The sequence below is a fragment of the Cladophialophora yegresii genome, assembly GCF_000585515.1.
Source record: "Cladophialophora yegresii CBS 114405 chromosome Unknown aczIN-supercont1.4, whole genome shotgun sequence".
NCBI classification, from domain to species: Eukaryota; Fungi; Ascomycota; class Eurotiomycetes; order Chaetothyriales; family Herpotrichiellaceae; genus Cladophialophora; species Cladophialophora yegresii.
In genome coordinates this window covers 3,724,753-3,748,889 of record NW_006913048.1, presented here as the reverse complement: position 1 = coordinate 3,748,889, position 24,137 = coordinate 3,724,753, and the positions used below count along the sequence as shown (strand labels likewise).

The 24,137-nt window shown below is 53.3% G+C and overlaps 11 protein-coding genes across 11 annotated transcripts; 8 read left to right on the top strand and 3 right to left on the bottom strand.

Moving 5' to 3' along the window:
• Positions 1 to 2,015: 2,015 nt before the first annotated feature.
• A1O7_06715 (uncharacterized protein) lies at positions 2,016 to 4,315 on the top strand (the record flags this gene model as incomplete). Its single annotated transcript, XM_007760716.1, has 2 exons — positions 2,016 to 2,365; positions 2,416 to 4,315. The coding sequence occupies 2 exons, from the start codon at positions 2,016 to 2,018 to the stop codon at positions 4,313 to 4,315; spliced, it is 2,250 nt and encodes a 749-aa protein (XP_007758906.1).
• An 845-nt stretch (positions 4,316 to 5,160) lies between these two features.
• On the top strand, positions 5,161 to 6,297 carry A1O7_06714 (uncharacterized protein; the record flags this gene model as incomplete). Its single annotated transcript, XM_007760715.1, has 2 exons — positions 5,161 to 5,551; positions 5,606 to 6,297. The coding sequence occupies 2 exons, from the start codon at positions 5,161 to 5,163 to the stop codon at positions 6,295 to 6,297; spliced, it is 1,083 nt and encodes a 360-aa protein (XP_007758905.1).
• A 245-nt stretch (positions 6,298 to 6,542) lies between these two features.
• Positions 6,543 to 7,967, top strand: A1O7_06713 (uncharacterized protein; the record flags this gene model as incomplete). Its single annotated transcript, XM_007760714.1, has 5 exons — positions 6,543 to 6,719; positions 6,831 to 7,390; positions 7,436 to 7,544; positions 7,591 to 7,746; positions 7,797 to 7,967. 5 exons carry the CDS (start codon positions 6,543 to 6,545, stop codon positions 7,965 to 7,967), a joined length of 1,173 nt encoding a protein of 390 aa, XP_007758904.1.
• Positions 7,968 to 8,754: 787 nt separating this feature from the next.
• On the top strand, positions 8,755 to 10,128 carry A1O7_06712 (argininosuccinate synthase; the record flags this gene model as incomplete). Its single annotated transcript, XM_007760713.1, has 3 exons — positions 8,755 to 8,784; positions 8,853 to 9,003; positions 9,059 to 10,128. The coding sequence occupies 3 exons, from the start codon at positions 8,755 to 8,757 to the stop codon at positions 10,126 to 10,128; spliced, it is 1,251 nt and encodes a 416-aa protein (XP_007758903.1).
• A 1,013-nt stretch (positions 10,129 to 11,141) lies between these two features.
• A1O7_06711 (uncharacterized protein) lies at positions 11,142 to 12,027 on the bottom strand (the record flags this gene model as incomplete). Its single annotated transcript, XM_007760712.1, has 3 exons — positions 11,142 to 11,747; positions 11,795 to 11,911; positions 11,962 to 12,027. 3 exons carry the CDS (start codon positions 12,025 to 12,027, stop codon positions 11,142 to 11,144), a joined length of 789 nt encoding a protein of 262 aa, XP_007758902.1.
• Positions 12,028 to 13,014: 987 nt separating this feature from the next.
• On the top strand, positions 13,015 to 14,268 carry A1O7_06710 (phosphoglycerate kinase; the record flags this gene model as incomplete). The annotated part of the gene is made up of 1 exon (XM_007760711.1): positions 13,015 to 14,268. The coding sequence occupies one exon, from the start codon at positions 13,015 to 13,017 to the stop codon at positions 14,266 to 14,268; it is 1,254 nt and encodes a 417-aa protein (XP_007758901.1).
• Positions 14,269 to 14,555: 287 nt separating this feature from the next.
• Positions 14,556 to 14,857, bottom strand: A1O7_06709 (uncharacterized protein; the record flags this gene model as incomplete). Its single annotated transcript, XM_007760710.1, has 2 exons — positions 14,556 to 14,677; positions 14,737 to 14,857. The coding sequence occupies 2 exons, from the start codon at positions 14,855 to 14,857 to the stop codon at positions 14,556 to 14,558; spliced, it is 243 nt and encodes an 80-aa protein (XP_007758900.1).
• A 751-nt stretch (positions 14,858 to 15,608) lies between these two features.
• On the top strand, positions 15,609 to 17,891 carry A1O7_06708 (uncharacterized protein; the record flags this gene model as incomplete). Its single annotated transcript, XM_007760709.1, has 1 exon — positions 15,609 to 17,891. One exon carries the CDS (start codon positions 15,609 to 15,611, stop codon positions 17,889 to 17,891), a length of 2,283 nt encoding a protein of 760 aa, XP_007758899.1.
• Positions 17,892 to 17,945: 54 nt separating this feature from the next.
• A1O7_06707 (carbonic anhydrase) lies at positions 17,946 to 18,503 on the bottom strand (the record flags this gene model as incomplete). The annotated part of the gene is made up of 1 exon (XM_007760708.1): positions 17,946 to 18,503. The coding sequence occupies one exon, from the start codon at positions 18,501 to 18,503 to the stop codon at positions 17,946 to 17,948; it is 558 nt and encodes a 185-aa protein (XP_007758898.1).
• A 1,296-nt stretch (positions 18,504 to 19,799) lies between these two features.
• Positions 19,800 to 21,331, top strand: A1O7_06706 (NADP-specific glutamate dehydrogenase; the record flags this gene model as incomplete). The annotated part of the gene is made up of 4 exons (XM_007760707.1): positions 19,800 to 20,253; positions 20,306 to 20,408; positions 20,465 to 20,516; positions 20,567 to 21,331. 4 exons carry the CDS (start codon positions 19,800 to 19,802, stop codon positions 21,329 to 21,331), a joined length of 1,374 nt encoding a protein of 457 aa, XP_007758897.1.
• A 543-nt stretch (positions 21,332 to 21,874) lies between these two features.
• A1O7_06705 (uncharacterized protein) lies at positions 21,875 to 24,043 on the top strand (the record flags this gene model as incomplete). Its single annotated transcript, XM_007760706.1, has 1 exon — positions 21,875 to 24,043. One exon carries the CDS (start codon positions 21,875 to 21,877, stop codon positions 24,041 to 24,043), a length of 2,169 nt encoding a protein of 722 aa, XP_007758896.1.
• Positions 24,044 to 24,137: the final 94 nt, after the last annotated feature.

Genomic DNA, 24,137 nt, shown 5'->3' with positions numbered 1-24,137 from the left:
AGAACAGCGTTGTGCATGGCAGAGCAGACCCTCCGAGACCAAAGAATGTGCTTTCGGTACGTACTGTCAGTGGAATAGAGGAATGGGAGCCAGCTCGAGGCAATGCTCATTTGTTCCTCGTGGCAAAGCGAGAGCAGCACCATAGCAGTGCATTTAGCGCGGGTTGGAAAGTCGTCCAGTTGACGAACGGGCACAGAATTCGATGCAAGCCCCAAACTGTGATGACGATGACCCCTGTCGCGGAAGCATGCCGGTTAGCCCTGCTGAGGCCCGCTGAGCCGCTCAAACGGCGCATTTTCGACCCGAAAGGTGGTTGGGATGAGGCTGAAATTCCCTGATACGGTAAGCATGCGGAGATATCAATAGTCTAGTGACGGCGGTGGTGTGGTGAAATGACCTGTCATCCTTCTCCCGCATCCGCAGTACAACTGCCGTCGGGTCGAAAGGCGGGCTCGACTCTGTGATCCCAACGCCCGACTGTGGGACTGTGTAGAACTCTGCGTGGTTTTCGCTAAACAGCGCCGTGATACGAGCAAAGATGCAGGTGAAGACTACCGCTCTTGACCACTCATTATTGATTGCGGAAACATGTCTCCCGTGCTCGGAGCCAGCGTTGCCTCGGCACGCAACCATATCGATCGCATCGTCGTGGCCCTGGAGCTCATTTTCCTTGGAGCCACAGATGAGACTTGTCTTGGTGTCTCATTCCGAAGGAATGTCGGTGTCTTCGCCAGCCTGATGGAAGGTCTCGGAGGGCGGCACAAAGTTGAGTGTAGGTCATGGGTTATGCACTGTAAAGTGGAGTCAGCTATGCTTGCTTACGCAGACAGGGTGCTCCGTTCACCTTGACCAACTTTGGGGTCGGAGCGCAGGGGGGCCAGGATAGGTAATGGTCGGAGGTAGGACAAAAGCACACGTGAGTGCGAGTCTCCCGTGATTGGGACGTGCAGTTCCACATTGGAGCCCAGTCTGCACCTCGCGGTTGGTGCGGACACGAGTGAGGACGAGGTGAACAGCACATCCTCTCCGCGTACGGAGGACGGAGTACGAGTGAACCAAGGCTAGCGCTCTGCTGTTGTGGAGCTGGAGGCCTCATGCCACACTGGGTACAGTTCACAGTACTAACTCGTAAGCAGCACTGCAACAACTTGACTCCACTCTGCTCTCTAGCACCTGCCCAGAAGGATTCGTTCACTTTACGGAGTACACAGTGCACAGTACACAACTTCAGAGCTGGCGCGACACCATTGACAGGCAATTTTGCTGCTCAGGTCAGATCCCGAGCTTGCGCGGCTTGAGACTCTCTTCAAGGGCGAGCCACGGCTGTCGCTGTCAGTGCTTCACCCCGGTATTTCACAGCTTCTCGAACCAATGCAATGCTGGGGGCCAGAATTGTTGCCGCTGTTGCACAACGTCTGCATGTGGGAAAAGCCTCTAACATTGCAGATCGGCTGTGCCTTTCCCGCCTACCACAGGACGGACCAGCCCTAGCTGCTAGCTCACCATCCGGCATGTCTCAATGAATCGAGCGATGGGCTCTGTGCATGCAGGAAGCATCCTTGTTCACCAGACAGAAACCTCACCAACGTCGACGCCCGAGTTCAGGGAGGCTGTTTCTCCGCGCCCGACGTCCCGTGTCTTCAGGCCAGTGGGGTCCTTCGCTTCTGGGCGTTTGAGCCAGAATGCAACCAGCTGATGTGTACACGCTGCTAACCCTTGCCTACCTTGGTCTGGCTCATCACTATTCGAAGACCCGGTGGATGGGGTTCCAGAACTCGCCTTCACCTTGCGGGACAGAAGGCAAAGTGTTGCTGGCGTTTGGTATCTTCGCCACGGACTAGACCATTCTGGCTGTCCTACCATCGCGGCAGGGACCGTAGATCCTATGGGAAGGGAGGCTCTACACTTTTCCATGCTGATGGCACGCCGTATCTATAGCCAGAAGGATGACCTGAGCCTCATGGTCCGATTTTGAACTCCTCCGTTGCAGATTGGTCTGTTTCATCTTCGCAAGCATGTCGTCCATATTGCAGTACGGCACATGGCTGCTTCCGTTCGTTAGCCTTGTTGTTGCCAACTTCACTTCAAATGAGCTCGCATCTTGGAACAGGCCTCGCGCTGCTCTCATCAGGGACAATGTCTACCTCGAAGGTGGATGGTTACAGACCGGGAATTGGACGAGCGGGGCATGGGACGCGAAGACACTCTCTCCTACCGATGGCCTGCTTTTCAAGCTCAGCATGAATCGAACATTTGACATCACCGACAACCCGGCATTCTTCGAGACGATTCCCGAGGATGCGGTACAGAACTTCTATCTGGATGGCTACATGTTCGCCGATTACGATGAATTCTATGCCTGGGGGTACGTGGTGTAGACGCTGATCGCACGTGCGTTGACTAACGACGCTACAGTGGCATGGTCCTCACGAGCCTGGACCAAAGAGAGCGCACCGTGAGCCTGCCGTTGTATGACGCGCCCGAGGCCTCCAACATCAACCTCGGCGTGCCCAACCTCAACTACGATCCTCAGGATGGAACTTTCATCTCGGTCACGAACGGTGGTGGAGCCAACGCACCTAGTGAAGAATCAGCCTTCTACTTCGGCGGCTTGTACAACGAAAATGGCACCGACTACGACTACTTTAACCCCCCCAAAGATCAATCACCCTGGTTGATAACCGTGCAAATGACCGACCTCGGTCATGCCACCTGGATCAAGGCACCACTCCCCGAAAACATCACATGGAGAGCTGAAGGCGGTCTAGTCTGGGTCCCGACCTCGACGCAGGGTATTCTGATTGCGATCGGGGGAGTCGTCAAACCAGCAGACATCAACTTCCAAGTAGCACAGGATAATGCCACCCAGTCCCTCACGTTTTTGAAAGAGTTCCCGGTCTACGACATTGGATCGACTCAATGGAGCCTTCAACCGCTGAACCCGACCTCTCAAGTTCCTCCAGCACCTCTTGCGCAATTCTGTACCACTGTGGCTTCTAGTGCCGATGGTACCCACCACGAGATCTTCGTGTATGGTGGTTGGGACAGCAATGGAGGCAATGCAAACGACGATGTCTGGATTTTGTCGGTGCCGTCGTTTACCTGGATCAAGGCTGAGCCGTCTGGCCGGAAGGGCGCTGCAAGAACCAACCACGTTTGTGTTCAGCCGTACCCGGATCAGATGATCGTAATTGGAGGCACAGGATCAAGCGAAATGCCTACCACTTTCAATAACAGCGTGGATGTGTTCAATCTCAACACTTTTACCTGGACCGGCACTTACGACCCGACCGTCCATGACGACTACAAACCAAACCAAGCTGTCCTCGATGTCATTTCTGTGACACCCACTGCCAGCAATATTGCGAGCGCAGTGTCTGGGTGGTTCACGGACACGTATGACATGACGAAAGTCAAATCCTTCGGCCCCTTTGAGCTGCAGAGTACCGCCCCCCCCACGAACAGCGGCTCGTCCACAGCAACTCCAGCTCCGGGACCTCGTGGTTCAGACCGCGATTGGGTTATTCCTGTTGCTGTAGTGGTTCCCGTCGTTGTTGTTGGAGCTCTCGTTGGAGTCCTTATCTTCCTGTGTTGTCGCAAAGCAAGAAAGGCCCGGGCTCGCGCACAAGAAGACGGCGGCCCATCCGAAATGGCACACAACCGAAAGAGCTGGATCGTCCCATGGATCTATTCCACGTCCTCGCATGCGGCTCCCAAGGACACTGCGACAGATTCGTCAGTCACCGAAGTTGAGCAAGGCCCTCACTCACCACGAGCAATGACGCAAACGTCCCCTCATGAGCTCGAAGGAGCCGGTGGATACTTCAGGGAAAGTGACGCTGGAGCCCCTCGAGAACGGTGGTCGCAATCCACACAGGTTCGTTCACCACGATATGCGTATGCTGGTCCGGTCGAAGGTATGAATACCGAGGTCCATGAGGTTGAGGGTTCGGCTCGTGTCTCTGGCCCTGAAGACATCAACTACGATATCCGCAACATGGCCATGTACCCCCCTAGCGTTGTCAGTGGAGGGGGAATGGGTCAATCTCCAGGGATTCCCAGCTCCTCGGTGTCACAGTCCGGCGACTCCTTCACACCGGCATCGCCGCAATCGCATTCGGCGGTCACGAGCTCAGGATTCGCGCCAATCCATGAAGGCAAGATAGCAGGTGGAAACGAGCACACTGCAGGTTTGGCGAGGGCTATCTCGCCCATTGATTCACGGCGAGAACGGCCCATGCATGAGCGCAAGGAGTCCGATGTCAGTGACATCGCAACTTCACCCTTCCCGTCACCAAGGCCAGAAACCCCATGATGACCATTTGCGCCAGCTTCTAGGCCGGCGGCCTCGAGCAGTGTTTTGGGCAATGGCATGATGCGAGACAGCAGCGCCCCACTCGCACCCCTATGATCAGGTGTTGTGTTACCCAGGAAAGCACTCGTTAGGGGGCGACACCCCGGTTGTCAATTCTTAACACTTGCCATATTTTCCGAATTGTTTTATGATCTGAATGACTGGGAAAGTGAGGTATCGGAAGGCTGGTAACATAGTAAAAATGTTCTCGATGTTTCCGCAATTGATAATCATTTTCCAAAGTACTCCAGGCTGCCATCCCTTCATTGAGTCACGACTCCTACTAGACAACCTGGGAGTCTCTCAGGTGAAGAATTTCGAACAAGTGGATCCGTTACCCCCTGAGGCTCCCGGAAATCAAAGCACCGGCCCGGGTCGCCCAACGGAAAAGGGGCCTCCGTCACGCTCCGTCGGCCAACAGGAGAGTGCTTGCAATCGGGCTCGGGGGGTCGGACGAAGAGCATATCGGGGCCAATGTTTGGGGTCATTGGGCCTCTCTAAGCGCTGCTATTGGTTGCGTAAGCTCTTTCCAGCATCAGTCTAAGCCATGCACATAGCTACATCGACCCTTTTCACACTCGACGTCCGCTTGATCCTCGATCTTCTCAATAAATGCCCTTAGCGATGTCTCCGGGCGTGATGGACATGGTTTTTCCGTGCACCGAGTCGCTCCTTACAATAAAGGTAAGCTTTTATGTCAATAACACGTAGCAGTCCGCGTGGCGAGTTCTGGTGAGCTCGCACACACACTGATTGGTGCAACCCGACATTCCAAATTCAACAGGTTCATCTGCCAGCCAAGAGTCATGGTTCAGCTCGACGTGATCCGAGCCGCCAATACGGCTCTTTTTCAGGGCCGTCCCTATACAGCAGTCTTTACAGGTGCCACCTCTGGCATCGGTGAGGCCACCTTACGCGCCTTCGCGACGGCAAATGGCGCGCACGGCAAAGGCTTTCGAGCATACGTTGTTGGCCGCAGGAAAGAAGCAACCGAGGAAATCCTTGCCGACTGCTCTCGATTATGTCCGGAGGGGAAGTTCATCTTCGTGTACGCTAGAGATCTGGCACTGCTGGAGGAGGTCGACAAAGTCTGCTCAGAGATCACAAAAGCGGAGACAGAAACTGTTGGGAGGGACTCTGCCAGAATCGATCTGCTTTATATGAGTCAGGGAGACTTTAATTTCTCGCCTCGCAGAGGTGCGTATACCTGGACTGGATGACCGGATGAATGTCCGCTGATAATCTCGCCAGACACCAAGGAAGGACTCGAGTTCCGTGTTTCACTGCTATACTATTCCCGCATGCGCTTCATCGGCAACCTTCTGCCTTTACTCCTGGCATCTGAGCTGCCTGCACATGTCATCTCGGTATTCGCAGCTGGCATGGAAGGAGAGTTTCATGTCAACGACATATCAATCCGTGACCCCCAACACTGGGGCACGCTGACAGTCCGATCCCACGTGTGCGTCATGCACACGTTTTTCTTCGAGCATTTGGCAAAGCAACATCCGGGCAAACTCAGCCTGGTACACGTGTTCCCAGGCATGGTCATGACAAAGGCCTTCACGAATCCAGGGGTGCCTCTCTGGGGCAGGGTGATGTTTAGGATCTCCAGACCTGTTTTAAGTGTCTTTTCCACGCCTGTGGCCGAATCTGGCGAGAGGACTCTATTCCTGGCATCTCCACACAGGTTTCCAGCACATCGAGGAAGTGGAGATCAACCCACAAATGCTGCATCTGCTGGTACACCGAACCTCGTGGTCGCAACAGGGACGGACGGCAAGACCGGCAGCGGTGCGTACGCGGTCGACATAGATGGAGAAACATGTCATAAGGCAAAGATGATCGAGAAGTACAAGGCCGAGGGAGTTGGCGAGAAGATCTGGGAGCACACGATGAAGGTGTTCGGTGTCATCGCATCAGGGAATGTTTGGACTGAGTAATGGGATTGCCCGAGTGAGCTGAGGTCTAAGCGCGCTTCTGTTAATCGTAGACTCTGTATGTTGATCGAAACCCAACAGAAGCTACATTGGTAGTTATGCTCGGTGATAGAATGCCAACTTCTGCGGCAAAGCTGCGTGCTGCATGACAAGGCTGACGTTTCCCCACACCCAGCCCGTTTCTCCTACATCGTTGTTTGCCTGCGAGTCTTTCGGTGGAAACCACCTGCTCTCGCAAAGCCACCCCAATGGCCGACGAGGATCTTCCGCCCGAGCGCGTTCAAACCGGCCTCCCTCAAGACCCGGCCGACTTTGATGCTGACCCTCGCGTATCGTGGTCACGGCTCGACAACAAATTCATCCTCGAAACCGAAGAGGGCAATGAGTTCGAATGGGACACTGCTCTGAAAAGATGGATTCCAGTGGTAGGCTACAAATCGCAAGCACCAGACATGTCCGACTTCAAGCATGTATATCGGTGAACCGCCGGGTGTGGAATAGATTCTAACCTCCTGGATGTTGTGTCTTCGTTGTAGCTGGACCAGACACTGTTGGATCAACAAGGCCAAATCTACAGGGTCCCAGGAGTCGACGATGATGCTACCACGACTGCGCAGCAAAAGAAGAAGCGGAAACAACCGAATGGCGATGAGGTACGTTCACCACAATATGCACCGGAGCAAGCGTTGAGAGTGCACCAGTCCGGCAGCAAACCGAAGAAAGCTCGAGTCAATACCGCCGTCTACGTCACCTCCCTTCCGCTCGATGCAGACGATGAAGAAATCCACCATGTCTTCTCCAAGTGCGGTGTCATCGCTGAAGAGATCGACTCGGGAAAGCCACGGATAAAGATGTATGAGGACGACAAGGGTCAGTTCAAGGGTGATGCGCTCGTTGTGTATTTTCGCCCAGAATCTGTCGATCTGGCTGTCCAGATGCTCGACGACACAGACTTCCGGCTGGGTGAACAAGGCCCGGCTGGCAAGATGAGGGTGCAGGCGGCGGACTTCTCGTATAAGAGTCAACAGGATGCGCCAGCCAAGACGAGCAACAAGGACAAGAAAAAGATAATCAAGCGAACGGCCAAGATGAATGCGTACGTCAGCTAGAATATTCGACGTCCTCGGCTGATCAGCTGCAGCAAATTGACCGATTGGGACGACGATGACCCTCAGACACTGAACGAGACGAGCTCCAAATGGGATAAAGTCGTCATCCTGAAGCATATGTTCACTCTGCAAGAGCTGGAGGTTTGAGACATGTCCGCGGTCCGCGAAACAGTCTGACATCGAACAGGAGGACCCATCAGCAATGCTCGAGATCAAAGAGGACATCCGAGATGAATGCGCAAAGCTCGGCGAAGTTACAAACGTCGTGCTCTTCGACAAGGAAGACGAGGGTGTTGCGAGCGTGCGGTTCTCGAATGCCGAAGCCGCTGCTTCCTGTGTGCGCGTGCGTCCATTCCTACTTCTGCTCACTGGCCTAGAGCTAACGTCACACAGCTCATGAATGGACGGTGGTTCGACGAGAAACAGCTGGAAGCATATATAGCAACAGGGAATGAGAAATTCAAGAAATCGGGCGACAAGAAAGCGGGATATGTTGACGACGAAGACGATGAGGAAGGAGGCCGGCTGGACGCGTTCGGCTCTTGGCTTGAAGAAGAAAGATGACACTGGGCACCTTGGTCGAAGGATAGCATCATCTTGTCGAAGTAAAGAATGCATCCCAACTTGCGTCGCTTGCGTTCCTCTAACTTTCCAGTTTCGCTCCAAACATGCCAACCAATTGACCATCTCTTTGCCCAAGTCCCCGTCCAACTTTGTCAGTCACTTCTATTGCTTTGAATTCATATAACCGCCGTCTCAGTCCCGAGACAGGGTGATCACTATGACCCGCAGCATTACCGGATCGCTGTGTATCGGGAGTCGTTTCCAGTGGACCAAGACAGACGACAAAGCCGCCCAAGTACTGGCTTGGCGGCGCTTCAAGACGTTTTCCCCTCAGCTTTCCCTACCGCACCAGCTTCCTTTCACCCCAAAAATCCGATGTTCCTCGGTGAACTTGACTTGGTTATTGTACGAAGCAAGGCTCCATGGACAGAAGAAAAGTCAATGCAGCATCCCCTAAACGGAATAACAAGTCTCCACAGCAGCAAGGGAAGCCTATCGATTGGTTACGTCTTATCTGATGTTTCCCCCACAATTTTCTGTAATTTTTCCCGCAGCTCGCCAGGATATGACACAATTTCACCGCCAGTGATTGATCGCTTGATCGCTTGAGCGCTGTGGTCTTTGGTCTGTGGTCTGGGACCTGTTCACGAGGCTGCACGTTGAAAATTTTTCGCGGGACCAAGCTCTTCCTGAGGCTTAATTAAGAAGGCCTGCTCGAACGCCACGAGCCAGGCCACTTCGTCGTCTTTCACCGACTTCATCCTTACGACTACTGTCACACGGCATCATGCCTGAGAAACAACGCGTCTGTCTGGCCGTAAGTGGTCACCTTTTTCTTGCAATACCAGCCAACCACTGAGGCTAGGCACTAACCTTTACTGGCAGTACTCAGGTGGCTTGGATACGTCTTGTATCTTGGCCTGGCTGATTGAGAAGGGCTACGATGTCATCTGTTTTATGGCGAACATTGGGCAGGAGGAGGACTTCGACGCTGCGAAGGAGAAGGCATTGAAGATCGGAGCAAAGCAATGCTACAGTATGCTCCGTGTTACTCACCGTGACGGGACCAAAAGCGACTGACAGCCGTGCAGTCGAGAATGTCATCGACGAGTTCGTCCGCGAGCTTTGCTTCCCAGCCATTCAATGCAACGCCTCATACGAGAACGTGTACCTGCTGGGGACATCTCTTGCACGCCCCGTCATCGCTCGCGCTCAGGTCAAGGTTGCCCAGAAGGAAGGCTGTCAGTTTATCTCCCACGGCTGCACAGGCAAGGGCAATGACCAAGTTCGATTTGAACTCGCCTTCTATGCCCTCCAACCTTCTATCCAGGTCATTGCGCCCTGGCGCATTCCTGAGTTTTATGAGACGTTCAAGGGTCGAAACGATCTGCTAGACTATGCTGCGAAAACGGGAATTCCAGTTACGTCGACAAAGTCGAAGCCTTGGAGCATGGACGAGAATCTAGCACACTGCAGCTACGAGGCAGGCATCCTGGAAGACCCAAACACCTCGCCACCATCAGACATGTGGAAGCTGACCGCCGATCCGATCCTCTCGGCCCCCAACGAAGCCGAGGATGTCACGATCGACTTCGAGAAAGGTCTGCCCGTGAAGATCAGCTCGCCCTCGCAAGGCACAAAGACAGATCCCACCGAGCTGTTCTTGGCCGCCAATGCGCTCGCTCGCAAACACGGCGTCGGCCGCATCGACATTGTCGAGAACCGTTTCATCGGATTGAAGAGCCGTGGCTGCTACGAAACCCCCGGTCTCACGATCCTCCGCGCTGCCCATATCGACATCGAGGGCCTGACGCTCGACCGCGAAATCCGGGCCTTGCGCGACCAGTTCGTCACAATTGGCTGGTCCCGCGTGTTGTATAACGGCTTGTACTTCTCCCCTGAGCGCGAGTTCCTGGAAGCAAGCGTCATCGAGTCTCAAAAGAGCGTGAACGGCCAGGTCCGCATCCGTCTGTACAAGGGCAACTGCATCGTCATGGGCCGGTCATCGCAGACCGAGAAGTTGTACGACGAGAGCGAGTCCAGCATGGACGAGATCGGCAGCTTCGAGCCTGTTGAAACCGGCGGCTTCATCAAGGTTCAGGCTATTCGGTTGAAGAAGTACGGGCAGATGAAGGCGGAGAAAGGGGAGAACTTGCTATGAAGCGAGTTAAGATCTCAGCATCAAGTCGGGTGGTTCGGGCGACCTCAGGGTCACTTGCCCGCGGCCATTTCGGCAATTAGAAGTTCATAGGCGCAGTTCGGGGTGGTGGAGTCTTGTCAAGGAGTCTGTGTAGAATTTGACAAGGAAGTCAAGGAAAGAAACTTGGAGGGCTTTGATGGCGGTGATGGCTTCAATGGCATAGCTGCATCCATCCATGTGCTACGAATGATCCCTTCATACTGTGACTGCCAACACCCAGCGCGCCACAAGCTACCGGCCTCCTCCCGCTGGGTTAACGCCCTAGGTATGTGCTTGCAAGATATGTGTGAATCACCCGGGACGAGGTGTTAAATAGCGTTCTTCCAATGACCGACCTCGTTAAGGCGCCTGCTGATGTGAATAAGGAAAGGCTGCAATGTACCCCCGCATGTCTCTGGGAGCTTGGACTGCTAAACATCGTTATCTGCCTCTTTGGCGGCTCATGGCCATCAGATTCGCTAGGCCCCGGACGTCCATCTCCTCATCCGTGTTGATGGATTACCGATTTGTATTTGTTTCCCACAATCAGAACCCCATTCGTGAATTCCTCAAGGCTAGGAATGAGACGATCATCGGAAATGGCATGTAAACGAGACCGGTAGGCACGTTTCCAGCCGATTGTCGACAGGGACAGGCAGCGGCGAGCTTTATGTCTTCAGACCGACTGCGCCCTTTGGGAGTCCAGCTGGAAAGGAGCAATAAATTCAAAATTAGAGTCCGTATGAGGCCACGAACGCAGCGCTGGTACGGCAACTTGTAAGACTGCAGTTACGAATGATCTTGCGAGCGCCAGGGCCGGTAGTGTAGGACGTTTCAGTGATGACCGAGGTGAACGAGTAATAATATTCTGTTGCAGTTGATGAGCTCGCGCCCCGGCTGTGTACGTTTCATGGTGACCATTCCACCTTGGACGCCGCGATCCCAATTGCCGGGTATTTACTCGCTGATAAAGCTGACATTTCCGAACGCCATCACTAAAGCCCTTGTGCCTCGTCCTCGCTCGAGTTGGTCAAACTTAGATATGCTGTCCAGGCAATCCCTATCGTACTGACAAACGGGATTTGAAATTGAAGAGGCATGACCCGAAAGTTGATGATCTGAACCGCAGGCCAGAGAATGTAGTTTGCCCTCAGCGTAGGGAGATAGATGTCCTTGAATTTTGTCGCAACCTCTTTTCTCCCTCCACCTTCCGTGACCGTCATGAACGTGAAGAAGCAAGAAAGACCGACAGGAGCGAAGATAAGCTGATCCATGGCAACCCTCTTCAATGCTTGAGTGTTCCCGTTTTTGGGTCCGATCGGAAACCATTTCGTGAGTCGACCAAACCACAAGAACTGGAGGGGCGCCATGATGAAACCGTACGACATGAAGCGAGTCAGGCGTTCGAAATCGAAAGGCTGAGGCCCGATTCTACGGGGAGCCAGGTCAGGAGACAGGGTTGCCGGCTTCTCGTTGAGGTCCTCGAGTTCGACGCCGGAGGAGATGAGGTATCTTGAATCGGTCGTGCTAGGAAACATTGCTTGTCTCGCTCGGAATGCGGTTATCGACTGTGCAACTGTGTCTGCAATTCCACCAAGAACCTGGTACTGTCAACCTCTGTCCGACCATCATGCCGCATCTCACGTACCGCATTCGTGATCATGGTCGTAAGCACAGGTCGCTGTGCATAGTAGGAGTTGAACTTGGAGATAAGTCGGGCAGCCATTGCTAACTCGACGAGGAAAATGAGGGCGTGTAATAATGGCTGTCGAACAGTCAGCATGCAGACGAGGTCTTACAAAGAGAAACACTGACGATTCTTCCATATATGTAACGACTGTTCAACCAGGCAAGGGATTTCCGCCTTGATGTTTCCAGCATTGTGAAAAGAGGAAATCAAAAGGAAGACGGAGTAAAATGGAAAGAAAGGAAGGAGGAGTTCTCGTTGATCAAGGCTATGAGGTCAATGAAATGTGTCAGTGACGCCAGGGACTTAAAATCGGGCCGCGCAGGCAGCACTGCACAGGGCGCCAGGTGGAGTTGATCTCGCTACGAGGCCACGGAAAGGACGTCGAACGGCGCGATTGTAGGTGTGTAGTCTCGTGTAACTGATGACCAGATTTGAGTCTTCTGTATTAATGATTGTAGAGGCACCAGAGGTATCGGCGGTGGGAAGCGCTCAGTGAGTGGCTGGTGGGGAGGAGAAGGCTGTGTCTCGACTCTGTCTCAGGGTCTGGCGGAAGTCCGCATGATCATCATCCCACCTGTCAGCATGGACAACACTCGCACTCCGTATCATTATGCACGCCGCATTGCGCCGAGTTCTGGGCTCGATGAGGCGATCTTAGAGAGATATTCTCTTCCTCAGTCCCGATGGATTTATATCTACGAGTACCCCTCAAATAATTGTCATCGCCAGAGAGCAGTAATCATGCGGGAAAACACCTCGGACTGGCGGTCTCCCACTCGCATGTCTCATTAGTGCTTGATACAAGACTGCCCAAGACTTTTGGCCTCCTCTGATCAGGTCTGGTAGCAGCCGTGGCTCGCGCGCAGTAAGTATGCAGGGTTTGCCAGCATAGGCGAAAGATGCAGGATCGCTCAGAGGGAGCTGACTAACAGAAGGCTGCGACCGCCGTGGGCGGTGACGTCGGATTCCGAAATGCTCTGTTCATCACCCACTCACCCCACCAGTTTCCTCATGCTGTTGCCCGCACCCGATTTCACCCCTCCGTGGCTCCGAGAAGTTGAAGAGGGGATCAAATTTCTACTCAGCGTTCAATGCTCATCTGAGTCACTTTTGCTCTTTACGGTACTTTCTTTCTATTGTTCTTCAGCCATACCCCACCCGTAGCTGCGGAATCCACCATGTCTCTCTCAAACAAGCTCTCCATCACCGACGTCGACCTGAAAGACAAGCGCGTCTTGATCCGAGTCGACTTCAACGTCCCTCTTGATAACGAGAACCATGTGACGAATCCCCAGAGGATAGTCGGCGCACTTCCTACCATCAAACATGCCATCGACCACGGCGCCAAAGCTGTCATCCTCATGTCCCACCTCGGTCGGCCGGATGGGAAAAAGAACGCCAAATACAGCTTGAAGCCCGTCGTGCCGGAGCTTGAGAAGCTCCTCGGCAAGAGTGTGATCTTCACAGACGACTGCATTGGGCCTGAGGTGGAAGAGACGGTGAACAAGGCCAGCGGAGGCCAGGTCATTCTGCTGGAGAATCTCCGCTTCCATGCTGAAGAGGAGGGAAGCTCCAAAGACGCTGAAGGCAAGAAGGTGAAGGCAGACAAGGATGCTGTAGCCAAGTTTCGCCAGGGTTTGACGGCTTTGGGCGATGTCTACATCAACGATGCCTTCGGAACGGCTCACCGTGCTCACAGCTCGATGGTCGGCGTGGACCTACCTCAGAAGGCCGCAGGCTTCCTGATGAAGAAGGAACTCGACTACTTTGCTCAAGCTCTCGAGAACCCGAAGCGGCCTTTCCTCGCAATCCTCGGCGGCGCCAAAGTGTCGGACAAGATTCAGTTGATTGACAACCTGCTTGGCAAAGTCAATAGCCTGATCGTCTGCGGTGGTATGGCTTTCACATTCAAGAAGACTTTGGAAGGCGTCAAGATCGGGAACAGCTTGTTCGACCAACCCGGAAGTGAGAAGGTTGCTGAATTGACGGAGAAGGCCAAGAAGAACAATGTCAAGATTGTCCTACCTGTTGACTACATTACCGCGGACAAGTTCGACAAGGATGCTCAGACCGGCACTGCTACAGATGCGGAGGGTATTCCAGACGGTTGGATGGGTCTTGATTGTGGCGACAAGAGCATTGAGCTGTACAAACAAGCTATTGACGAGGCACAAACAATCTTGTGGAACGGCCCTCCTGGTGTTTTCGAATTCGACAAGTTCGCCAATGGTACCGAAAAGACTCTGGATGCGGCGGTTACCGCAGCTGAGAACGGGAAAATCGTCATCATCGGCGGAGGGGATACGGCCACCGTTGCAGCGAAATATGGGGTCGAAGACAAGCTGAGCCACGTCTCAACTGGCGGCGGTGCGAGCCTGGAGCTGCTTGAGGGTAAAGATTTGCCTGGTGTGTCGGCTCTGTCCAGTAAGTAGAGTACGTCTTCGATATTGGGACGGGCATGATTGATTCAGATTCCAAGCAAGCGGCGTCGCAAAGCCGAACTTGTGACAGAGCCCGAGAACAAGCAAGTGGCTGTTGTATGACGGTCTTCTCTTCTGCAGGTCGTAGATGAAAATATCAATTTTATTGCCTTGTCGCTCCTTCGTGAACCCGGACACCCTTGAATGCAACGCTTCGATACTGATAATCTATTTGTTCGCTTCGACTTTCTTAAGCTCCTCCCTGCAAACTGGTCAGTTTCCCTCATGGCACGAAGCCACTAGTTGTTTCGCACGTACTTCAATTGCTTGCTGAAATCTTCATTCTCATCGTCGTCATCCCAACTCTCTTCCCAGAGATGTGTGGTTCCGCCTGGGACTTCGGTATCTTCTTGCGACCAGTCTGCACGCCATCAGATATCTGCGTCCTTCTCTAAGGAAACCCCCACGAGCTCCGCATACCTTCGACGGGGAAATCCTCGAACTCGTCGTCTTCTTCCAGCATTGCCGGTGGCTGGGTTGTAGCCGTCTTGGAGGCTTTCGCCGGATCTACTTCTGTCTTCGCTGGCTCGGTGGGCTGCATCTTTGCGGTTGGTGGATTGGACATGTCGGACTACTCAATGAAACGTGGACGTAATCGTGGTGCGAATTGACACGGTCCGGGGAGCCGAGAAGCAGGATGGTGGGCACTGCGTTGCAATGGAGCTCTCGGCAGGAACACTTCTTGACGGATCGGAAGACGTTGGTGAGAGCGGAGTGTGGAATTGACTTGAAGAGCTGGACAATTACAGAGCGGTGACAACGAACCTGGATTGAATGCGCAGGCGGTGTTGGTGCCTGCGTACCTAAGGCCACTACGCACCCGTAGGCGCAGGACTAACGATGAGTGGCTCGGGAAAGCTGCACGCTTAGCTTTACTGTGTTTGAGCTATTAGGCACTTCATTGGGCAACCCGGTATTTGGGTTAGGAGTGCGCCTAATCCATCACGGGCCCAAGAGCACAAGCACAGGGGCACGCGATGCAGCATTGCGGGCATACCGGAAACTCCACAGCGAGCTTCTCTGTATCGTCATCGAAAGATCTTTGGAGGGCTAAGCCGTGTGAAATGCATGAGCACGTGGGGGCTGGAACAACTTGATCCAGATGCCTGGTTTTCGATCCTCAAGCTGACCCGTGCCTTTCACTCTCATTTCTGGTTCTAAGCATTGAAGACCCTTCCCACTAATAGGTATTTTGGATTTTTTGAACATGTGCTGGCTAGGTGACCGCTAGACACTAAAGACCTGCACACCTTTTTGCCGGTTTCCTTCGTAATTTCGCCGCCAGAATCAACATGCACAGGGTTGGACGATGGTTCGATCGGGGACGGGCGTCTCTAAACGCCTCGAGCCAGAGCCTGGATTCGCTAGAGGAATCTCAAAATTTGGAAGCAGCTATGCGAGCTGTTGAGCTTATCATGGACGACGACATCAAGGGCGCTGAAAAGGGGCTGGCTGAAGGCAATTCATCCTTCCACAAACTGGCCAAGGGGACGTTGGCATTCATGAGGGCCGCTTTGGGCTTCGAGCAGGAATTTATGAAAGAGGCCTCCGAGATGCTGTACGAAGCCGAGTCAAGCGCTTCGGCAAGTCATTCAAAGGCACAGCACGACTCTCGGTCATTCAATTCCACCATCTACGACAAAGGCACCGAATTCGTCCTGTGCCAAGCAGAAGCTCAGATAATGTCCGCCGTCGTGGCCGTTCTCAATGAGAGTCTGACTGAATCCATACGGGGCTTCTACAAGCTCAGGAAAGCATATATCACCCTGGACAGCATTGTACAGATGGAGGCAAACTTTATGAAGAAGCGACCTGCAAGCAGCTTGTCCCGAGATCAGTCAATCGAGAGCCTTCCGTCATCTGATTCTGGCAGGTCCGAGCGATCGACGCAGGAACGGGTTGAAGCTACTGCACCACAGTCAGTCCAGCCGGCTCATCCCTCTGCTCTGAGGCATGCTGAAACTGCTGGTGCGGCAGAGAAAGAAGATTCTGACGACGAATTTCATGAAGTGGACGACAGCAACGTAGTGACAGAAGGCTACACAGGGCACCTAGACACGGATGTGGAAGATGACGCCCGGACCGAACTCGATATCAAGATCGAGCAGATGAATCTCTCGCACCCCTCAAGCGAACTGCACTCCGAGGGCATGCTGAAGAGATCGACAACAATAACTTCAGGATTGCTCATCGAAGGGCCAGAGTCCGATGTCTTTTCCAATCCTCTTGACGTGTTCATTCACTCCGGTACGAATCTTATGTCCGGGCTCCTGAACCTCCTGATTTCCATCATTCCTCCGGCCTTCACCAAGCTTCTGTACATTGTGGGATTCCGTGGGGACCGTGAACGAGGTATCCGGATGTTGTGGCAAGCCAGCAGGTTCTCCAACGTCAATGGTGGCATGGCCAGTCTGATTCTCTTCGGCTGGTACAATGGTATAGTCGGTTTCTGCGACATTGTCTCCGACACGGATGCCTCGAGACCCGACGATGTGGAGGGCTATCCTGCGAAACGTCTTGAGAACCTCCTCTTGGAAATGCGAAGACGATACCCCAACAGTCATCTCTGGATTGTGGAGGAAGCACGAACAGAGGCATCAAAGAGAAACCTCGACAAGGCCTTGGCCATCCTCGCCCGTCCAGGCAAGAGCCAGCTCAAGCAGATCGAAGCGCTGCATATGTTCGAGAAGAGTTTAAGCGCCATGAACGCTCACAAATATCAATTGTGTGCTGATTCCATGCTAGCCTGTGTTGACCTCAATGCTTGGTCTCGTGCCTTGTATTATTACATTGCAGCTTCTGCACACCTTGGCCTTTACCGGCACGACAAGTCCCTATCCGCCGAAGACAAGGAGAAACATGCGAAACTGGCGGAAGAGCTATTCAAGACTGCCCCTACCAAGGTCGGAAAGAAGAAGATGATGGGGCGACAGCTGCCCTTCGATATGTTTGTTATGCGCAAGATCTCCAAGTGGGAAGAGCGTGCAACAAGATGGGGTTGCAAAATGGTCGACGCAGTTGGGGTCAGTCCGCTTGAGGAGATGATCTTCTTCTGGAACGGCTTCAAGAAAATGAATGAAACACAGCTGCAGAACTCCTTAGACAATCTAGCCTGGTCGGAGACGACGCCGCACTGGAAGGATGAGGACATAGATGAGTATGCCATTCTCGACGTCCTGAGGGCTGTCATTTTCAGAAATTTGCGCCGGCACGATGACTCGCAAGAGGTTTTGAAAAAGAAGCTGCTTCACCAAACGGCATACGAGTTCAAAGGTGGCAACAAAGACGACTGGATGGCGCCAACGGCCCATTATGAAATGGCTGTCAACCTCTGGATGCAAAGAACAGGTTACGTCCGGCAACATGGAAGTAAGTTCGTTCGCGATCCTGCAGAACAGATGCCTGCCGCGGATCTCAAGCACGATGCAAAGCTAGTGCAAGAAGTCAAGGGGTACTTGGAGAAGGCCAAAGGTTGGGAGAAATATGAGCTCGATGCTCGACTCGGAATGAAGATCACGGCAGCTCTTGGTGCAGTGAGAAGGTGGGAGCAGAAGAACGCAGTTGCCTTGAAATAAAGGTATGAGCTTTGCAAGGGGCGTTCTGTGCATCGGAGACACGGCGAACCGTCTTCATGTTGTGTCCGTACCCGAATCCCGCGACGCCGCCACGGCACCAGCCTTTTGCATGGGAAGCTTCAGTGCCAGAAAATGTGTTCCTTCCAAGGGCGTCTCATAATACGCGGGAATGTCCTCGAATCCAATAGCTCGGTACATGTTCAGCGCAGCAACCATACTGGGTAGTGTGTCGAGCCTCATCTCACTATATCCCAGCTCCTCCGCCGCCGCGATGATTGTCGAGGCCAGCGCTTTTCCGACACCACTCCCTCTCCCTGCAGGCGATACGTACAGCCGCTTCATCTCGCAGACCCTTGCTCCCCGCTCTGTGGACGGTAGGGGGCGCAATCCGACACATCCAATGGCCTGTCCAGCCTCGTCTCGGGCAAGCAAAAGTTCACCCTCGGGTGGCGAGTACCTTCCCGGCATGCTCGCCATTTCACCATCAAAGTTCTGGAAAGCTAGGTCGATACCTAACGAAGCGGCATATGCGTAGAAGAGGGAGATGATATCTGCCAATTGGGTGGCATTTCGCACGCGGACGATAGAAAACGGAGGACTCGGTTTGGACATAGTGCTTCGGCTGCAATGTAGTGTTCTGGGCTAAGCGGTTTTCCGAAAAGCTTTCTTGAAAGACACTCATGCAGGTGAGAAACTCAGATCAAAGAAGCCGACTAAGTCTCGTGTTTTGTGGTCTAGAGTTGCTTTTGGCGTGTTGAACCCTTCACCAACTGAGGCTTTGCTGTGGATATGACTCAACCTCGGAGGGCAAGCGGAGGACGAGGCTGCCGCCGGACGGTCGCAATGCTCCCCGCTCTACCATTGCACCCGGGTTTTACAGTCTACCTTTGCGTCCTGGGCTTTTTCTAAACGTGAAGGGTTTGCACTGTGTAGGAGACTGATCTCGACTCCTGCTGCTAAAGTCGAACTGGTGTTCTCCCGCAGCCAGAGAACTTCCCAGGACAAATTCTATTGCAAATGACCGTTATTCCTGACTTCCAAGGGTACAGCTGCAACGGAGCCGGGTTCGAGTCACCTGGGCGTGGGATGCTTTGGCGCTTAGCTATTGTGCTTTTGTTCGCCGATATCTTGACTCGTATGCCATTGTCACCAGCGCACCGACCGGCTGATTGCGTCCTTGTGAAAGGTGTTGCTTTTGGTGGCGGAATGAGTCTGGACTGAACTCCTCTTCCGTCAAAAAGCTTTGCACTCCACTCCATACGGCACAGAGGAAAGCGACATCGGATCTCCAGAATCTGCACCCAGCCAAGAGACTTGGAGGCTCGCCGCGCAGCTCGACCTGGATAGGCGCAAGAGCTTAGATTCTGTCATGCAATCATGTACGGAGTACGCCATACTCATCGTCATCAGCACTATGAAACTATCCCCACCACAGGTCTATCAAAACACCCCGCCCTTATCGAACCAATTAAGGGCGTGACTCTATTTGTGTCCTAAGATTTTGTCAACACCAACTCCAAAGGAAAGGTTTCGATACGATGGGTGCGAGTGCCTTCTCGCTGTTCGTTTGAGCCTCTCCAATCCCGGAACATGATAAGCGGTCTGTTGTACTGGCTGCGCCCTGGCAGATGCACATGCATCATGATTGCTTCAGGTGTCGTCACCCATCCAGTCCGGAGTTGTTGACGTATCCCATTCGAGAGTAATGCGAAGCTCGGCCAGGCGGGTGAATCGCAGAAGCAAAAAGCTCCATCACGCCTGGTAAAAGCCTCAGGGTTTTCTTTTCCACTGTCTTTCAGAGCGATATATCCCGAAAATCCCCTTCACAATCCCTTCATCTTGCCAGCGCCGATATCTGCAGACACCCAATCATTTCATTTACGAAACAATCCTTACAACGCGGCCAAAATGTCCAACCTCCCCTCAGAGCCCGAGTTTGAGCAGGCCTACAAGGAGCTTTCCTCAACGCTGGAGAATTCGTCGCTCTTCGAGCAGAATCCAGAATACAGGAAAGCGCTGAAGGTTGCCGCAATCCCGGAGAGGATCATTCAATTCCGTGTCGCCTGGGAAGATGATAAGGGCGAGCTCCAAGTCAATCGTGGCTACCGCGTCCAATTCAACTCCGCTCTAGGCCCCTACAAAGGTGGTCTCCGGTTCCACCCCACTGTGAACCTCTCGGTCTTGAAGTTTTTGGGCTTCGAGCAGATTTTCAAGAATGCGTTGACTGGCTTGAACATGGGAGGTGGCAAGGGTGGCGCGGATTTTGATCCCAAGGGCAAGTCAGAAAACGAGATTCGACGGTTTTGCCAGGCTTTTATGTCTGAGCTGGGGAAACACATCGGCGCGGACACAGATGTTCCCGGTAGGCCTCACGCGACCAGTTTCTCGATTCAGCAAGCTGACCCTGTGGATAGCTGGTGACATCGGTGTTGGCTCAAGAGAAGTCGGCTATATGTTCGGACAGTACAAGAAACAGACAAAACTGTGGGAGGGCATTCTCACTGGAAAAGGAGGCAAGTCGATGGCGTGCGCGGCAAAGAGTGGTTGGAAAAGCACTAACGGAGCGCAGGCAGCTGGGGCGGCTCTCTGATTCGACCTGAAGCGACCGGCTACGGACTTGTCTATGTGGGTGATTCGGATGTCTTGATAGAGTGTCGCAGCTGATGACCCAACAGTATGTCGACCATATGATTAAATACGCCTCCGGTGGCGCCGAGTCCTTCTCTGGCAAGAAGGTGGCCATCTCGGGCTCTGGCAATGTCGCCCAATTCGCCGCTCTCAAAGTGATCGAACTCGGCGGCACGGTCCTCTCTCTCAGCGACAGTAAGGGCTCCATCATTGCGACAAGCGACAAGGGCATCGACGGAGAGCTGATCGAAGCCATTGCGAAGCTCAAGCTGGACCGGAAAGCACTGTCCGAGGCTGCCAGTACATCCGCATTCAGCGACAAGGTGAAATACATGGACGGAGTGCGGCCCTGGCTGCATGTTGGCAACGTAGATGTTGCTCTACCATCGGCTACGCAGAACGAAGTCTCTAAGGAAGAAGCTGAAGGCCTGATCAAGGCTGGATGCAAATACATCGCGGAAGGAAGCAACATGGGCTGCACTCAAGAGGCGATCGATACCTTCGAGTCTGCACGAGACAGCAAGAGCGAGAAGTGGATCTGGTACGCGCCTGGTAAGGCCGCGAACGCGGGCGGCGTGGCCGTGTCAGGTCTGGAGATGGCCCAAAACTCGGCACGCATCAAGTGGACGGCGGAGGAGGTGGACGAGAAGCTGAAGCAGATCATGGAGAACTGTTTCGAGAATTGCTTACAGACCGCAAAGACGTATGTTACGCCCAAGGAGGGTGAGTTCCCCAGCTTGGTCGCTGGTGGCAACATTGCTGGCTTCAGCAAGGTTGCGGCTGCCATGAAAGACCAGGGTGACTGGTGGTAGTTAGAGGATGAACAAATCTGCAGAAGTCTAGCGATTTTGAATATATTTAAAACGGACAACGGACAGACCTAGAATGTCGAGCAAGGTGTGAACTTGTGTTTCTCTCATTCCCAACGGCCTCGTCCGTCAGAATTGCCATCTACAATGAGGTTGTGGCGTGCCTCGAACCGGCATTACCTAGTATGCACTGAGTAGCGGACTACCTACATACTTAGGACTTCGGTTTGCATTGTTCCTCAGCTCATCCGCTCAACCTGGCCAGAGAATGCGCGTGGTACAGCCGCTGCTCACGTGATAACGCGGTAAGTTCGTGACTGGGTGCCTGAATGTGCCTGACCACATTTCCATCTCCCACTCCATGCAGCCTCACACTTCCGCTTCACCTCAAAGCCAAGTCGACGACGCGCCAAGTCCGTGATGTATTTCGGCCCTGGTACCGTCGGATTTCCTCTCTTGCTTCATCCGCTATAGCGACTCCCGGTCTGCCCCTGTGAGCCGCCTCATCCTTCGAACGTCATCTCTCAAGCTCAGGTTCCAGCTAAGATGGCGGACAAGGAGGCCACTGTCTATATCATCGACGTTGCCCAATCGATGGGCGAGAAGCATAATGGTCGAGAAGAAAGCGATTTGGAATGGTCCCTGCAGTGGGTTTATGACCGGATTACCGGAGTCGTCTTTACGGGGCGCAAGACGTTGCAAGTTGGCGTACTCGGGCTCGGGACAGACGAGACGGACAATTCAATGATGGACCAGGATGACAGCTACAAGCACATCAGCGTGCTCCAACCCATAACACAACTCCTGCTTCCCGACCTACAGAATCTACCTAAGGTGTTGAAGCCCAGCCACACGGACGAGCGAGACATTGTTTCCGCAATCATTCTTGGAGTAGACATGATCAGTCGACACTGTAAGCACTTGAAGTACAAGAAGAGGATTTTTGTTGTCACAAATGCTACGGGGAGCCACATCGACGAGGATGACCTTGATCAGGTTGCCCAGCAGTTCAAAGACAATAACATCGACTTGACTTTATTGGGCGTTGACTTCGACGACCCTGAGTACGGCTTCAAGGAAGAGGACAAGCCGAAAGAGAAGGCAAAGAACGAAAGGATCTTGAAACAGCTAGTCGAGCTCAGCGGTGGACAGTTTGGCACAATGCAGGAGGCTATCGACGACCTTTCGAGACCTGCCGTTAAGTCGGTCCGCCCAACACCGACATACAAAGGTTCATTGAGGCTCGGCGACCCGACACAGTACGATACAGCTTTGTTCATTGACGTGGAGAGGTACATGAAAGTGTCTGTCCGAAGGGCACCCACCGCGAGTGCCTACATCAGCAGAGCGAGTGGCATTGCTGAAGACGGCGAGGGCGACGGTCTGTCTAGCGTTCACAACCTCTACAAATACAGAGTCAACGGTGACGAGTACGAGGGTGGTACGAAGGTACTGGAACGTGATGAACTGGCCAAAGGCTATGAATATGGACGAACAGCCGTGTCAATTGCCGAATCAGAACAGAATATCACAAAATACGAGACGGAAGCTGCCTACGACATAATGGGATTCATTCCTGCGGACAATATGGAGCGGTACATGCTTATGGATAATGCAAACATCATTGTGGCACAGAAAGGCAATGATAGAGCCGCTATGGCTTTGTCCTCACTCATCCACTCGCTTTTCGAACTCGGCTCGGTCGCAATTGGCCGCCTGGTAAAGAAAGATGCAGCTGAGCCAGTTCTTACCGTGCTCTCACCACTAGTGGAAGGCGATTTTGAAGGCCTGGTTGAGAATGTCTTGCCATTTGCGGAGGACGTTCGGTCGTACAGGTTTCCACCACTTGACAAGATCCTGACTGTGTCGGGAAAAGCACTCACAGAACATCGCAATCTACCCTCGAAAAAGCTGCTTGACACCATGAGCGATTTCGTGGACAATATGATGCTTGTGGACGATGAGGGCGGCGAAGAAATGATGGCCATCGATGACACATTCTCACCTCTCCTTCATACCATCGAGGATGCTATCAAAGACCGTGCAATCAATGCCAACGACCCGAAGAAGAGCAAGGAGTTACCAAAGAGAAAAGAAGTGTATGAACTCATGCAGAGGCCGCCCGCTGCTGTTGTGGAACGAGCGAACGCAGTGCTGCAGAATCTGAAAGACGCAGCAGATGTCAAGAAGGTGGATAAGCGGAAGAAGGGAAGAATAAGAACTCGCGATCGTGAGGCCGACAAGCCACTTTCTGGACTCGACGTGGAAAAGTTGCTGCGCAAAGAGCGACCGGTCGAGCAGGGGAAGACACACATCAACCCAAATAACGCAGTTCCCGAGTTCAAAGATGTTTTCAAAACCACAGCTGACATGGCCATCATTAAAGAAGCGGTCAAGCAGATGCAGCAGATCATAGAGGATCTCGTGAGGAAGGACTATGGACACAAGAACTACGACAAGGTTTTGGAAAGCTTGGGCACGATCCGAAACGAGACGATCGGGATGGAAGTGCCAAACTACTACAACGAGGCCTTGCGCGAGTTCAAGGAGAAGCTATTCCAGGGACAGCTTGGCGAGAATAGAGGGGAGTTGTGGTACAAGATAAGGACGGGAAACATCGGGTTCATCGGCAAGGATGAAGAAGAGCTGTCGGATATGACCAGAAGCGAGGCAGATGATTTGATGAAGGTGAAGTCTTCCGGACGGCAGCAGTGATGGATTTGCCGGTTATGCCTGAGTTCGAGGACGATGCCTCCAAGAGCCTACTTGTCCTCGAGTGCTGTCGTTTTACAAAGATACTCCACAACCC